At 44.8% G+C, this 14961-nt stretch overlaps 1 protein-coding gene across 1 annotated transcript in view; it reads right to left on the minus strand.

Annotated features, from left to right (window-relative positions):
• The window catches only part of VRK3 (VRK serine/threonine kinase 3), a 57790-nt gene that overhangs the window by 15064 nt on the left and 27765 nt on the right, over nucleotides 1–14961 (minus strand). Inside the window, exons 9-12 of the mRNA XM_083164868.1 lie at nucleotides 14057–14165; nucleotides 5368–5457; nucleotides 2504–2636; nucleotides 1871–1988 (exon numbers count right to left, since the gene is read on the minus strand). Of these exons, the coding sequence (XP_083020994.1) occupies nucleotides 1871–1988; nucleotides 2504–2636; nucleotides 5368–5457; nucleotides 14057–14165 (450 nt within the window). The remainder of the gene's footprint in view (nucleotides 1–1870; nucleotides 1989–2503; nucleotides 2637–5367; nucleotides 5458–14056; nucleotides 14166–14961) is intronic.

Consider the following 14961-nt stretch of genomic DNA (forward strand, 5'->3'; position numbering starts at 1 on the left):
TGTAATGGTTAGCGTTACTACCTCACAGCACTGAGGTCATGGGTTCTATTCCCACCATGTATTATATATACGGGGCAGTACGGACGGTGTAATGGTTAGCATTACTGCCTCACAGCACTGAGGTAATGGGTTCTATCCCCACCATGTGTTATATATACGGGGCAGTACGGACGGTGTAATGGTTAGCATTACTGCCTCACATAACTGAGGTCATGGGTTCTATCCCCACCATGTGTTATATTTACGGGGCAGTACGGACGGTGTAATGGTTAGCGTTACTACCTCACAGCACTGAGGTCATGGGTTCTATTCCCACCATGTATTATATATATGGGGCAGTACGGACGGTGTAATGGTTAGCATTACTGCCTCACAGCACTGAGGTCATGGGTTCTATCTCCACCATGTGTTATATATACAGGGCAGTACGGACGGTGTAATGGTTAGCGTTACTACCTCACAGCACTGAGGTCATGGGTTCTATCCCCACCATGTGTTATATATACGGGGCAGTACGGACGGTGTAATGGTTACATTACTGCCTCACAGCGCTGAGGTCATGGGTTCTATTCCCACCATGTGTTATATATACTGGGCAGTACGGATGGTGTAATGGTTAGCATTACTGCCTCACAGCACTGAGGTCATGGGTTCTATTCCCACCATGTGTTATATATACGGGGCAGTACGGACGGTGTAATGGTTAGCATTACTGCCTCACAGCACTGAGGTCGTGGGTTCTATCCCCACCATGTGTTATATATACGGGGCAGTACGGATGGTGTAATGGTTAGCATTACTGCCTCACAGCGCTGAGATCATGGGTTCTATCTCCACCATGTGTTATATATACGGGCAGTACGGATGGTGTAATGGTTAGCATTACTGCCTCACAGCACTGAGGTCAGGGGTTCTATCCCCACCATGTGTTATATATACGGGGCAGTACGGATGGTGTAATGGTTAGCATTACTGCCTCACAGCGCTGAGGTCATGGGTTCTATCCCCACCATGTGTTATATATACGGGGCAGTACGGACGGTGTAATGGTTACATTACTGTCTCACAGCACTGAGGTCATGGGTTCTATCCCCACCATGTGTTATATATACGGGGCAGTACGGATGGTGTAATGGTTAGCATTACTGCCTCACAGCGCTGAGATCATGGGTTCTATCTCCACCATGTGTTATATATACGGGCAGTACGGATGGTGTAATGGTTAGCATTACTGCCTCACAGCACTGAGGTCGTGGGTTCTATCCCCACAATGTGTTATATATACAGGGCAGTATGGATGGTGTAATGCTCAGCTGTCCGCCCCCACACGTGCGTCACGGCCGGATCACCATACGTACACCCAGCATTTTCATGGGAACGCCCATGAAAGGTGGGGCATACGCATATGGTAATGAGCCCAAACAGCCCTTCACGCCCCTCTCCACCCCCTGCTCAGATTTTTCCATCCGATCGTTTTCTGTACAGAATTCACGCCGTATTCGGAACGTGCGCGGCGTTCGCACATGTGCAGAAACACCTCTGCACATGCGCACACACCAACCATCGAACACGCAGCCATCCGACTCAATCAGAATAAGGGCCCTTGTCCCTTTACAAACTATGGAAGGCACGCAAAAATCTATATTCGCTGACCAAAAGAATTAAGCTCGAGCCGATCCTGTGATATATATTATTGTATAACCGGAAAACTGCAATAATTGGATTTCATAAGAATTGTAGTTTGAAAACAATCTAAACATCGACAGTCTCCTTATGTGCGGATACATTTTCTAACATGACTCAAGGAATTAGACAAAATGATGGCAGAAAATATTGTTTCAGAGGCGCGTTTATGGCCCTATGCACTTGCCTCTTTTTCTGCTCCATTATAGAACTGACACATGTTTCTTCATTCCATGGAAGAGAACCGCTCAGCCACTTCAGCATGCAGTATCCCAAGGACTCCAAGTCACTGCGGCGGGTTGGTCCTAAAAATAATCCAGTAAATAGAAGAAAATGTCATCATCAGCAACAGTCAGGAGGGGGGCTATTAAATAAACTTAAGCTACGGAATTATTACCATACATAGTGAATAAAACATTCCTGCCACAAAAAAACTAAAAAAATTCACATTGCAAGTTTTTTTTTTTTTTTTTGTATTTCACCCTGTCCAGTATCAATTAGTTCACAAAAGCAGCCACTGGGGTTATTCCTATAAAGCTGTCAGAAGACCATGTGCTGAGCTCCTCCAATCAGAGCTCAGCACATGCTCCTCTTACCCCTATTCTGAGTCACTGCACAGAACTCCCCCGAAGCTTTTTCTCCTTCACCAGATCCGGGGGCATCCCACCATAACACCCAACCTCACCACCAAAGGCTGTTTGTGGCCGCACCCCTTCTTGTAAAGGGCAAAAGACATTTATCTTTCATACGTTTACCAGGTCTTTCTGCTGTATTGCTATTATACATGAGACCAACAAGCAATGTTCAGCAATCATAATACCTGTGCCTTTGTGAATATCCAGGCTAATGAACTCGGCTGTGCCTTCGTGAGGGGTTCTGCTGCATTCTCTGTATGCGACGTGCTTTCCGGCAGGGCAGTAGCGATATGCATTATGGTATCCAGCAAGGTAGACCTAAGACAGGATTAATGGATACAGATTCATATATTATTAATATTATGCTCAAATAAGGATAGCAAGGTATATGTAGGTTAGTGTCATATGTGTGTATTGTACCAATGTCAGGGTTTCTATTATATTAATGAATATGTGCAGTAGGTTAGTGTCATATGTGTGTATTGTATCACTGTTTATATATTAAAGTTGTGTTTTCATTTCTTATTGTTAAAGTTGTTTGTTTGCTCTGTTGTTCTGTTTCGAAAAATCAATAAAAATTACTCAATATAAAAAAAAGTTGTGTTAATTTCTTAATGTTTTTTACACCGTTTTTAATTATATTATGGACAGAAAATGGATTTTAAATTGTTTCAAATGTTCTTTTTTGTTGTGCTAATTTATCATCGTTAGCGGAATTGGCAGTAATTTTTAAAGCTATAGGCATTCAATTTTCTTTTTCATTTAGAACAGCTAATGGAAAGTAAGAATATTTTTTTGTTATTTTTATATTCTACTGTACATTAAATTTGGGAAGTAGGGAATGTTTTTACTTTATGCAAATGATACAAACATTTCACTAATCACTCACTGATCACACATGAAACGTCTCACTATGCATTATTGTATTTTATTTATAGTGTGTATGTTCTAATATATTCCCTATGGCTACTTGTATTAGCGGAGTCCTCTAATGTCCAGTGTGCCCGTGTGAACTCATTTCTTAACTTATTCATCAGGAATGAGTGTGGTCCTGCCTAATGCTGTGTACACACGGTGCCATAGCCTTGCTATTCAATCCTGATCCCATCCCAAAAGTGTGAAGGACTCTGTCCAGATACAGCTGGCCTATGGAGGATACCCCAAAGGAAATCCAACCAGATCCACCCTTTAACTTACGGATCTCAGGGAATTGCATACTGTTCCATAAAAGGGAACATGGGTCAACATTTCTCTCCTCTCAATTTCACAACCTCGGACCACACTCTCCAGTGGTAACAGTGGAGGGAGAGAAGAAAGAAATAGACTAAAAGAAACTATGGGTGAGATTTAATGGGATGAGAGATTCAGAAAGTGAGAGATTTGGTGAGAAATCTCTAGTTTGTTTAAAGCGGCAATCATTTACACCGCAAAATCAAACTGGTTTTGCAGTGTAAATGATTGCCGCTTTAAAAAAACTGGAGATTTCTCACCAAATCTCTCACTTTCTGAATCTCTCATCCTATTAAATCTCACCCTATATCGGAGATAACACAAGACCAGCCTTATGTAAAAGAACTATAGGAAGGATCCCATAGGCCCTAGGAGAAATCCATTCCTCTAAATGAGCTAGTTGAGTTGCCAAGTAATAGAGGCGCATGTCCGGTAAAGCCAAGCCGCCAGCACTCCTGGGCCTACACAGAGTCTTAAAGGCTATGCGTGCCCATTTAAACCCCAAATGAAAAAAGCAATGTAACGGGAGATGGTCTTGAATTGTGCACCTGGTATATACAGCGGGGCATTTGGAGTATATATAGGAACATGGGCTGAATAAGCATCTTAGCAAGATTAACCCGACCTGTGACTGATCGCGGAAGTTTTGCCACACTCGGTCTCCGTACTGTACGCAGCCTTTCCATCTGTGGGGTTACACTGAGAGCTATGAATCAGTAGGGGATGGGATATCTGAATGGTAAGATGCTTAAACTGGACACACCACTTGTGGGGGAAATCAGAGGTGAGTGTCCGTGAAGTGGAGGGAGAAGTGGAAACACCACTGTCACAGTTGATAAGGGATCTGCTTTTAAGTATTATATGCAAACCGCATTAATATTTGCTGAGGGAGAGCTGGGTCCAATGTATATTTTCCTTATGCTAAGAGGACGTTATAATACTACTATATTACTTGATTCGCATTCAGTATGTGGACAATATGTTTAAATCTCCTGTAACTTGGTCCTGTATCCCCCACTGTACACCCGATATCTCCTTATAAGTTACTGTATATGACTAGTCTGACCAATCCGAACGGCGTCTTCGGATAGTCGTGCCAGCACAGCCTGATAGTGGCATATATCCGTTTCATATGGTCCTACATTTATCCATTGTACTACATGCTGGTTGTGTCCAATGTATACACTGTAATTATGGGAGGGGTTTGTTTGTTTGACACTTTTTGAAAATGAAATAAAATAAAAATGACTGAATCTAAAAAAAAACAACACAGGGGTTCTCAAACTCCATCCTCACGACCGCACACAGTTCCCATTTTCCAGGTCACCTGGCCATTACTCACTGACACATTTTAAAAGATCCACTAAGGCAGTGGTTCCCAACGCTGGTCCTCAAGGACCCCCAACAGTGCACGTTTTCCAGGTCACCACACAGAATCACAGGTGACATAATTAGCTCCACCTGTGGATCTTTTAAAATGTGTCTGAATAATGAGTGCACCTGCCGGGTGACCTGGAAAATGTGCACTGTTGGGGGCACTGGAGGACCAGGTTTGGGAACCACTGCACTAAGGAATATGAGCTTTATCTGCTGATACAGAATACATGAAATAGTCAGACTACTGATTGGAATGAGATATGGGTCCTGACTTTATATCTTACACTATGTATATGCTAAATCAGTCTTGCATATCATACAGATTTCATTCCCTGTTATTTTTAATCTTTTCTTTCAACTGAATATGGAGTTAGAAATATTATAAAGTACAACGAGCGACGCATTGTGAAAACGTCACTGTTATAGAATCCACCTGTCTCACCATTGAAGTGTCAGGATTGACAAATATATTGTCTGCTGTGATGTCACCATGGACATACTCGTTTTCATGGATATATTCAAGTACATCAACCTACAAAGAAACAGAACATTATTATTTAATTGTGGTTATGGTACTTTCTAATGAGTCCAAATTAAATGTTCATTTATCCACAGTTAAGCCAGATACAGACATGCAATTGAATTGCTTTCCTGTGAACAAGGCAATATTACAAACACAACAACTAGATCTACTACAAGTTATATTAAAAACAGTTGACTGCCTGTTATGCTGCCCATACACTTGTGAGATATTGCATTCAATCATTCAATTTAGACCACATCTGGCCGATAAGTCGAATGATTAATGCATTTTTAAGGGACGTTTCGACGCGATGCGCGGGCTCAAATGTCGCGTTGATAGTTCATATGTGCTGCAAATAATATCTACCGAATTGCATTCGAGCATCGCATGTGGATAAAAACCGCATGCGATGCTCGAATGCAATCCGCGGGTAGGGGGGCGGAGGGGACGCCTTCAGCGGTGTGGGGTTTGGGGGAGAGGGTGGCAATGTAGTGTAGTGCTAGAAGTAGTGCTAGCGGAAGAAGTGTTTAATACACTGGGCAGCCCTCTGATTGGCTGAATACATTCCTATGCATTAAATAAGGATTTACTTTGTGGGGTTTTTGTTATTTTTTCTCTAAATGATTTCCTGCTAGTCCTATGTACAGATGTCAGGGGCGGATTGGCCTGCCGGGAAACCGGGCCATTTCCCGGTCGGCCGCTCCATATGTCCCCAGCACCGGCCGCTCACCCCCTTTTCCGGGCCGCGGACCGCACAACTGCGATCACAGCGTTTTGCCCATATCAAAGATGGCCGCGGGAGGGCTGTTGCACATGCGCGGCTGCAAGCAGCTCCTCCCGCGGTGCTTTGGTGTGGGAAGTGAACCATGATCCCCAGCAGCCAAGCCGGCCTAGGGGGGTGCTGATCGGTACCTGCTATGGGCTCCGGCAGCAGCAGGGCATCTTCGGAAAGGGGGCGTGGCCACGGGGGTCCCGCGATTAGGCCACGCCCCCAACTTTGCCTGGCCCTGATCTGTTGTAGGTGGCTCCTGTGGTCCTCGTCCAGGAGACAGGTAATGTGTGTGAATGGACTGCAGACCACACTGTGATACTGTATATCTCTGTGTGGGGAGTGGGACATACAGCATGGACATGAGGGAGAGGGGCACATCAGTAATTTCATACTGCCCCCCCCCCCCCCCCCCTCCCACCACCAAAAAACACCACAAAAAACTAAATTATTTATATATGTTGGACAGGGCTGTAACTAGGGGGTGCTGGGGGGGCATGCGCATCAGGCGCTGCATGTGGGGGGCGCTGTCAGCGGGGGTCGGGGGACGGGCAGCGGGGTCCGGCAACGTGGCTTGTACTCCAGGCAGCACGGTCCGGGGACGTGCAGCACCGCGGCGGCTTTATTTCTTGTACTATAGTGAGCTACGCTAGTATTTGCCCGGCGGAAAGCAGATTTTCAAAAGACTTGCCGGATGCTGATTGGCTGAATTCTCTCAGCCAATCAGTGTCCGGCAAGTCAAAATCAGCAGCGCTTCCCGCCGCCAGGCAAGGATCAAAGCCGCCGCGGGGCTGCCCGTCTCCCGGTGCCTGGACTACAACCCCCGCTGCATGTCCCCGGACCCCCGCTGCCTGTCCCCGGACCCTGCTGCACAAAGGTATGTGGGCGCAGGGTCCGCTCAGCCTACGGCTCCAGGGGCAAGGCAGTCAGACTGCTTCCACCTGGATAGGAACATGTAAACCCCCTTGGCAACAAGCACTAACCTCCTTAAAATGAGCATGTTGGTAAGCGGCGTTTATGTGCCATAATATGTAATGGGCATCTCAGTATGTGGCATATCTGTAATGGGTATCGTGGTGTGTGTGTAATGGCATCACGGTGTGTGGCATATGTATAATGGGCATCACGGTGTGCAGCATATGTATAATGAGCATCACAGTGGATAGCATATGTATAATGGGCATCACGGTGTGTGTCATATATATAATGGCATCACATGTATAATGGGCATCACGGTGTGCGACGTATGTATAATGAGCATGACGGTGTGTGGCATATGTATAATGGGCATGACGGTGTGTGGCATATGTATAATGGGCATCACGGTGTGTGGCATATGTATAATGGGCATCACGGTCTGTGGCATATGTATAATGGAGCATCACGGTGTGTGGCATATGTATAATGGCCATCTCTGTGTGTGGCATATGTATAATGGGCATCACGGTGTGCGGCATGTGTATAATGGGAATCACGGTGTGTGCCATGTGTATAATGGCATTACGGTGTGCGGCATGTGTATAATGGCATTACGGTGTGCGGCATATGTATAATGGGCATCACGGTGTGTGGCATATGTATAATGGGCATCACGGTGTTTGGCATATGTATAATGGGCATCATGGTGTGCGGCATATGTATAATGGCATCGGGGTGTGCGGCATATGTATAATGGGCATCACGGTGTGCGGTATATGTATAATGGAGCATCACGGTGTGTGGCATATGTATAATGGGCATCACGGTGTTTGGCATATGTATAATGGAGCATCACGGTGTGTGGCATATGTATAATGGAGCATCACGGTGTGCGGCATATTTATAATGGGCATCACGGTGTGTGGCATATGTATAATGGGCATCACGGTGTTTGGCATATGTATAATGGGCATCTCTGTGTGTGGCATATGTATAATGGGCATCACGGTGTGTGGCATATGTATAATGGGCATCACGGTGTTTGGCATATGTATAATGGAGCATCACGGTGTGTGGCATATGTATAATGGGCATCACGGTGTTTGGCATATGTATAATGGGCATCACGGTGTTTGGCATATGTATAATGGGCATCACGGTGTTTGGCATATGTATAATGGAGCATCACGGTGTGTGGCATATGTATAATGGGCATCACGGTGTGCGGTATATGTATAATGAGCATCACGGTGTGTGACATATGTATAATGGGCATCACGATGTGTGGCATATGTATAATGGGCATCTCGGTGTGTGGCAAATGTATAATGGTGCATCACGGTGTGCGGCATATGTATAATGGAGCATCACGGTGTGCGGCATATGTATAATGGGCAACACGGTGTGTGGCATATGTATAATGGAGCATCACGGTGTATGGCATATGTATAATGGGCATCACGGTGTGTGGCATATGTATAATGGGCATCATGGTGTGTGGCATATGTATAATGGGCATCACGGTGTGTGCCATATGTATAATGGGCATCATGGTGTGTGGCATATGTATAATGGGCATCACGGTGTGGCATATGTATAATGAGCATCACGATGTGGGGCATATGTATAATGGGCATCTCTGTGTGTGGCATATGTATAATGGGCATCACAGTGTGTGGCATATGTATAATGGGCATCACAGTGTGTGCCATATGTATAATGGGCATCATGGTGTGTGCCATATGTATAATGGGCATCACGGTGTGTGGCATATGTATAATAGGCATCACTGTCTCCCCTCCCTGCATCCTCCACCACTTTGTGACTCCCCTCCCTGCATCCCCTACCACTCTGCATTCCCCCTCCTACCCTGCATCCTGTGCCACCATGCCCCCCTCACACTCTGCGTCCTGTGCCACCCTGTGTAAGTCCTCACTCCCTTCGTTCTCAGCCACTCTGCATCTCCCCTCCTAGCATTCTACGCCACCCTCCGTCCCCCCCTCCCTCCCTGCATCCTCTTCCACCCTGCCACTCTACTGTGTTGGGAGACCCCCTGTCGCGCCCCCCCCCCCCCCCCCCCACTGTCTCTATCCCCCCAGCCCCACAGGCTGCAGAATAAACGCTGTACGCATGCACCTATTTTGCAGCCTGGGGGGGCTGGGGACATAGCCAGCAGCTCAGAGAGCCACTAGCCTTGCCCTCACAGTGGCAAAAATTGGGCGTGACCTCGTTGAAATAGGACACACCCCCATATTGATAAGCCACACCCCCTAAAAATTGGGCGCGCCTCCGGCGCGCAAGAACACTGCCCCCCCCCCCGCCCCCCGTTGGGGCTGCTTCAGGATATTTCCCGGGCTGGTTTTAATTCCCAATCCGCCCCTGACAGATGTGTCAGGTATATCTAGCCTCCTTTTGTATTAAACAGTACTAGTAGTAGTGGCATGACTGGGTGTTTATTTTATTTATTACATTATTTATATAACGCACACATATTCCGCAGCGCTGTACAGAGAATATTTGAACACTCACATCAGTCCCTGCCCCAGTGGAGCTTACACTCTATACTCCCTCGCCGGGTGTCTTTTTGCAACTTTTGCCATTAAATTGCGTCTTATTTGCAAAATTTAGAATTCAAAAGCAGCTTCTGCTAATTAACATGACACGCAGCATTTCTACATTCAGTGTATGACTGCGGCTGTATCTGCAGAGGAAATACTACATTTCAGTTCTCCAGGAATATACTAACATTCCATTTCTTATGCAGATCCAGCATCAGTCACACACTGAATTTAGACATGTATTGCATTGAGGATAGATGTACAATATGTGGACACATCTGTATCTTGTGCTACCATTGAGCATGGATTCTGACACATTGAAACTTTCACATTACTGCAGCGAACTGGTAGAATTCTTTTTTTTTAATTGCAACATTTTTATTCCTTTTAAATCCTCTTTCTGTAAACTGCTTTCAAGGTTAATTATACATATATATATATATATATATATATATATATATATAAAATAAAAACCGCTTTAATACCGATTAACTGTGTATCAGGAGTATATGATACCTACCACTTGAACATATGTCTGTCTATTATTGAATATTAATATATTGTTCATGCATGCATTTTCTGTTTTCAAAAAAATGTGCATTTGTATTGCATTGTTTGCAACCCATTGGTGATCATGAGGCTGACGTTAGGTTCTTTTTCGACTCCAGTTTCTTATTCCGTTACAGCTTTCGGGTTATGCGTTAACCCTGTATATGTATAATTATGGGTGTTCTTTTATATGGCGCTGATATTAAAGGAACCACAAAAGCTGAACTTCCCTATTCAAGGCTATTCCTCTTTCTAATAGCCAAATATTAGGATAAAAGTACTTTTTCGATCCTCTGCGTACCGTCTCTATTCTCACTTTTCTTTCACCTTACAGTAGGTCTGGGAACCTATCCCAGATTCTGTGATGAATGAATAGCCTGAGTCTACCAGCCTTTTGAATTCAGGGTTGAATTCAATTGATTCCACAGATGACACTGGAGTATTACAGTGGGCAACGTACAGGGAGCATGGGCACTTTAAATTTAAATGAGTGTGTCCAACTCCTCCCCTTCTACTTCCCCTCCTAGGCAGACTTAAGGCCATACACACTGGGCGACTTTGAGCTGAAAGCCGCTCAAAACAGCAGGTTTAAGCATCTTTCAGTTTAAAGCCGCCCAGTGTGTATGGCCCGGCGATGAGCGCTGTTGCGCGCTCCCACAACATCGCTGGGAAAGCCGTTCATCTGCTGGTTATACCAGCAGATGAGCGGCTTTCAGGACAGCTTTGCATAGCGCTGTGCTATGCAAAGCTGTGTGTGTGTGTGTCGTCCCCCCCCCCCCCTCCGTCGGCGCTGGGCAGGGGGAAAGCCGCTCAGTGTGCAAGCACTGAGCGGCTTTTCCCGCAGCGATGACAGCGGCCATCGCTGTCCATACACGCTGGACATAGTTGTAGAGACGTTGATTCGCTCACATTGGGGGCCATACTCATACGGAGTATCTGCACCTAGCATAGGACCTGTGCAAGTCTCAGTCACGCAACCAATGGTGGCATCTAACAATGCACAAAATCATGATTGCACTCACTGTAGCACTGACCATGAGCTGGTCTAACGTTAGTTAGTTATTAGGTTTTCTGGCAGACTTGATGTTAGTAGATTTGTGGATTTGGTCAGTTTTCAAAACCTAAATTAAATTGACCAAGTACCCCAAACCAACAGTTTGTAAATTTAACACCAAGTGTAAATATTCTTGACAATTGCTTCTTAACCCTTGCAAAACTACAGCTATGTATTCAAAATGACAAAATCTGGTACCTGTGTCAACTTTACAGTCCTATTTTATGCCCAGTCTTAAAGCCGGGTGAAAGTTTATGCTTATGCAATTCTTGTTCCACCTTCCCTTCCCAACCACAGCAGGGCAGAAGCTGCTGCAGCAACCAGAGCAAGTCTCCAACTATCCACCTTCCCTTCCCAACCACAGCAGGGCAGAAGCTTCTGCAGCAACCAGAGCAAGTCTCCAACTATCCACCTTCCCTTCCCAACCACAGCAGGGCAGAAGCTGCTGCAGCAACCAGAGCAAGTCTCCAACTATCCACCTTCCCTTCCCAACCACAGCAGGACAGAAGCTGCTGCAGCAGCCATAGCAGGTCTCCAACTATCCACCTTCCCTTCCCAACCACAGCAGGGCAGAAGCTGCTGCAGCAACCAGAGCAAGTCTCAAACTATCCACCTACCCAACCACAGCAGGGCAGAAGCTTCTGCAGCAACCAGAGCAGGTCTCCAACTATCCACCTTCCCTTCTCAACCACAGCAGGGCAGAAGCTGCTGCAGCAGGTACAGAAGATTCCCAAAACCCTCAATGAATAAGAAAGCAAGCAAGAGAAAATTCACAGACTACTCTGCCGATGAATCGCTTATTACTTTCAGTTTGTCAAAAGTTTTGTAAAGTGAAAATGTTTTTAATTTAATGGAATCTTAAAGGACTTTAAGGGTCCAGGTAAGGAGGCTGTTTTTGTGATCCACACATTTATCAGCTACAAAGCACAACATTTATGCCACAAGTCCTCCTCTGCCTCATATACAAAGGGGGGAAATTCAATTAGTAAGTCATTTATAGCATGTGAAAAAGGGTTTAACAATTTTCTATTGATCTACAGAACCTGGGAATGGTTTCTGAGCCTACTCAGGCTATACTTGGGACTAACTGAATGGCCTTGCTGCTTCAAGTAGCCCATGGTAAGTAACAGCAGCTAACTGAATTCTCCACAAAGTGTCAAAATTGGAAAGATAATTTTTAATTGAAAAATTCTAAAATATACAAAATTATAAAAATATAATAAAAAATCTTGCAATAAAACAAAGATGCTTGCAGTGAATAATAGATTGGGGGCGCAATTACAGCAACCTGCAGGGTCCAGGAGCCTCCAAACCCAAAATACTTATTTTTTTCACCTTCTAAAGTAGGTTCACTTTTGTGGGAAAATACTTTTATAAGCGCACTACAAAAAACATAATAAAATGTTTGAACTATAGAAAACTTAACATAAAATAATAATGATTCAAATTCCCTCAAACTTATGATTATTTAGGCCATTTCTAAAGGTAAACCCAACCTTTTTTTCATATTTGTGTGCTGCTGATGATCTGAATCTGTACACGAAGTGCTACAATGCAGCAGCTGCAGCTCTTTTGCAATACAAGTTCTGTTCTGCTCCGAATGCACTCAGTCACACACAATATATGTGTCATATTAGCACAGCCTCCTTGTGTGTCCTATTCCCTTCACATTGCGGCTAAGACATGTTTTCAGCAAAAAAAGATGCCCAATGTTAGCACAGGACCTGGCAGCTTATTCACATCAGGCATCTTGAGTTGCATGGCGTATTAAGATTAGATGTATGAGACACATCTGTAATTGAGAAGAGGGCATGACAGTTATACAATAAAATATCAAAAGTCATGGGATTGCAGTATTGTAAAGGTATTGGAATGTGGCACCACCGTACTGTGACGTCTTGAAAATGGCCAGAACTACGTCAGTTGTTATCCGACATCTCAGCAATTTTGTCTTAACACCAGCTTGGCTAGTAATAGCTAGGCAATGTGAATGATCAAAGTTCAAATGGTGGATTATAACGGGTGCCCACCAGATTGGATATTCCATTTCTGAAGTTATAGGGACATTCAACATTACTCAGTCTAGGCGTCTCATGTCTACTGGGAATACTGCATGGTAGGCATTACCAAACACCATGGCCAGTGCAGTAGCTAACTCACGGTTCCGGTAGTTTAGGCCTGATGGTAGGATTCAGCTGTGGCTCAGATCCTAGGCCATGGATCCCAGTTGTGAACAAGGTACTGTACTGCTGCTGCTGGAGGTTCCATAACTGTGTTAGGTGTGTTCATGTAGCATAGGTTGGGTCCAATGGTCCATCAGATCACACAACTGCTACTTTGCAGTGATTGGTTACCACTTGCAGCCTTTCGTGGAATTTATTTACTCCCATAACAATGGAATATTCCAGCCAGATAATGCACTTCTGTCATTGTTCCCAAGTTATCCATACATTAGTTGAAGGAGTATTCTGGAGAGTAATGAATGATAGAAGCAGAGGAGGATCCATGATCCTGCACCTACAAGTCCAGACAGCACGGATCAACATCTTTACAGAGCTCTTCCATTCCCTTGTGGAATCGATGCCATGCCAAGTTGCTTCACTTTGCCGTCTCTTGGCTTTTAGTACTTCATTGCATTGTATAGTATATGTCTGTGTGTGTGATGTATAGTCTTTCACTGAATCATAAAACAGAGTATACATTATTTGTTATACTAATCAGTAAAATATCGTCATGAACAAATATTTGCACATCACATACCATCCTGTACACAATCTGACAAACGACTGGTTCGGGCAATGTGTCACCGGAGGTTCTTTCTTTAATGATGGTTTGAAGATTCTCTCCCAATGCAGAAAACACCAAAAACCTGCAGTCAACCAGGTGTAAAATGAGTCAACTTGTGTATCCTTTAATATAACATATACTGTGGCATGATGCCGCATACAACTAAATTACGCGTCCTCCGGCCTTTTCATAACCCCCCTATCCACGTCGGCGTGGAGTTGATTTTATATTGTGTGGCGAGCGCAGCGAGCCCGAAGCGTTGTGAGCGCAGAGAGCCCCGCGAGGGGCCGCGTAATATCTGTGAAGTTATGTGCATGCGCTCGCCACGCTTCGGGCTGGGTGGCTCGTCACACTATTTAATTCAACTCCACGCCGACGTGGATAGTGGGGGTATGAAAAGGTCGGAGGACGCGTAACGCTGCGCTTGCCACGATTCGGGTTGGCGTTCATCGTGGGGTGGCGTTAATAATGGGGGGGCATTTGACCCATCAGGGTTGGGAAACAATGAAAATTGGGGTCTGGGGGGCATTTAACATTGTGGCCAATGTAAAATAGGGTCTCAGGGACCATTTTACATTGATTCCAATGTAAAAATCTCGTACACCGCATGCGATTTGGTTGCATGCGATCGACGCGATTTTTGGGGTCCCGATGGATACAATTTTTATCGCAGGTGCCGTGCTAGGAAACAAGTACCAATTTAAGTTATGAAGACATATTGAACAAATTGGGATTATTTACACTAGAAAAGAGACATTTAAGGGGGGACAAATGTATCAGAGGCCAATATAAGGAGCTGTCGCTTTGAGGAAGGACTCTAAGACACGTGGGCATGAGTTTATACTGGAGGAAAGAAGATTTTGTTCCATTAGAAGGAA

This window comes from Crinia signifera, chromosome 11 (genome assembly GCF_055691185.1).
Source record: "Crinia signifera chromosome 11, ASM5569118v1, whole genome shotgun sequence".
Classification (NCBI taxonomy): Eukaryota; Metazoa; Chordata; class Amphibia; order Anura; family Myobatrachidae; genus Crinia; species Crinia signifera.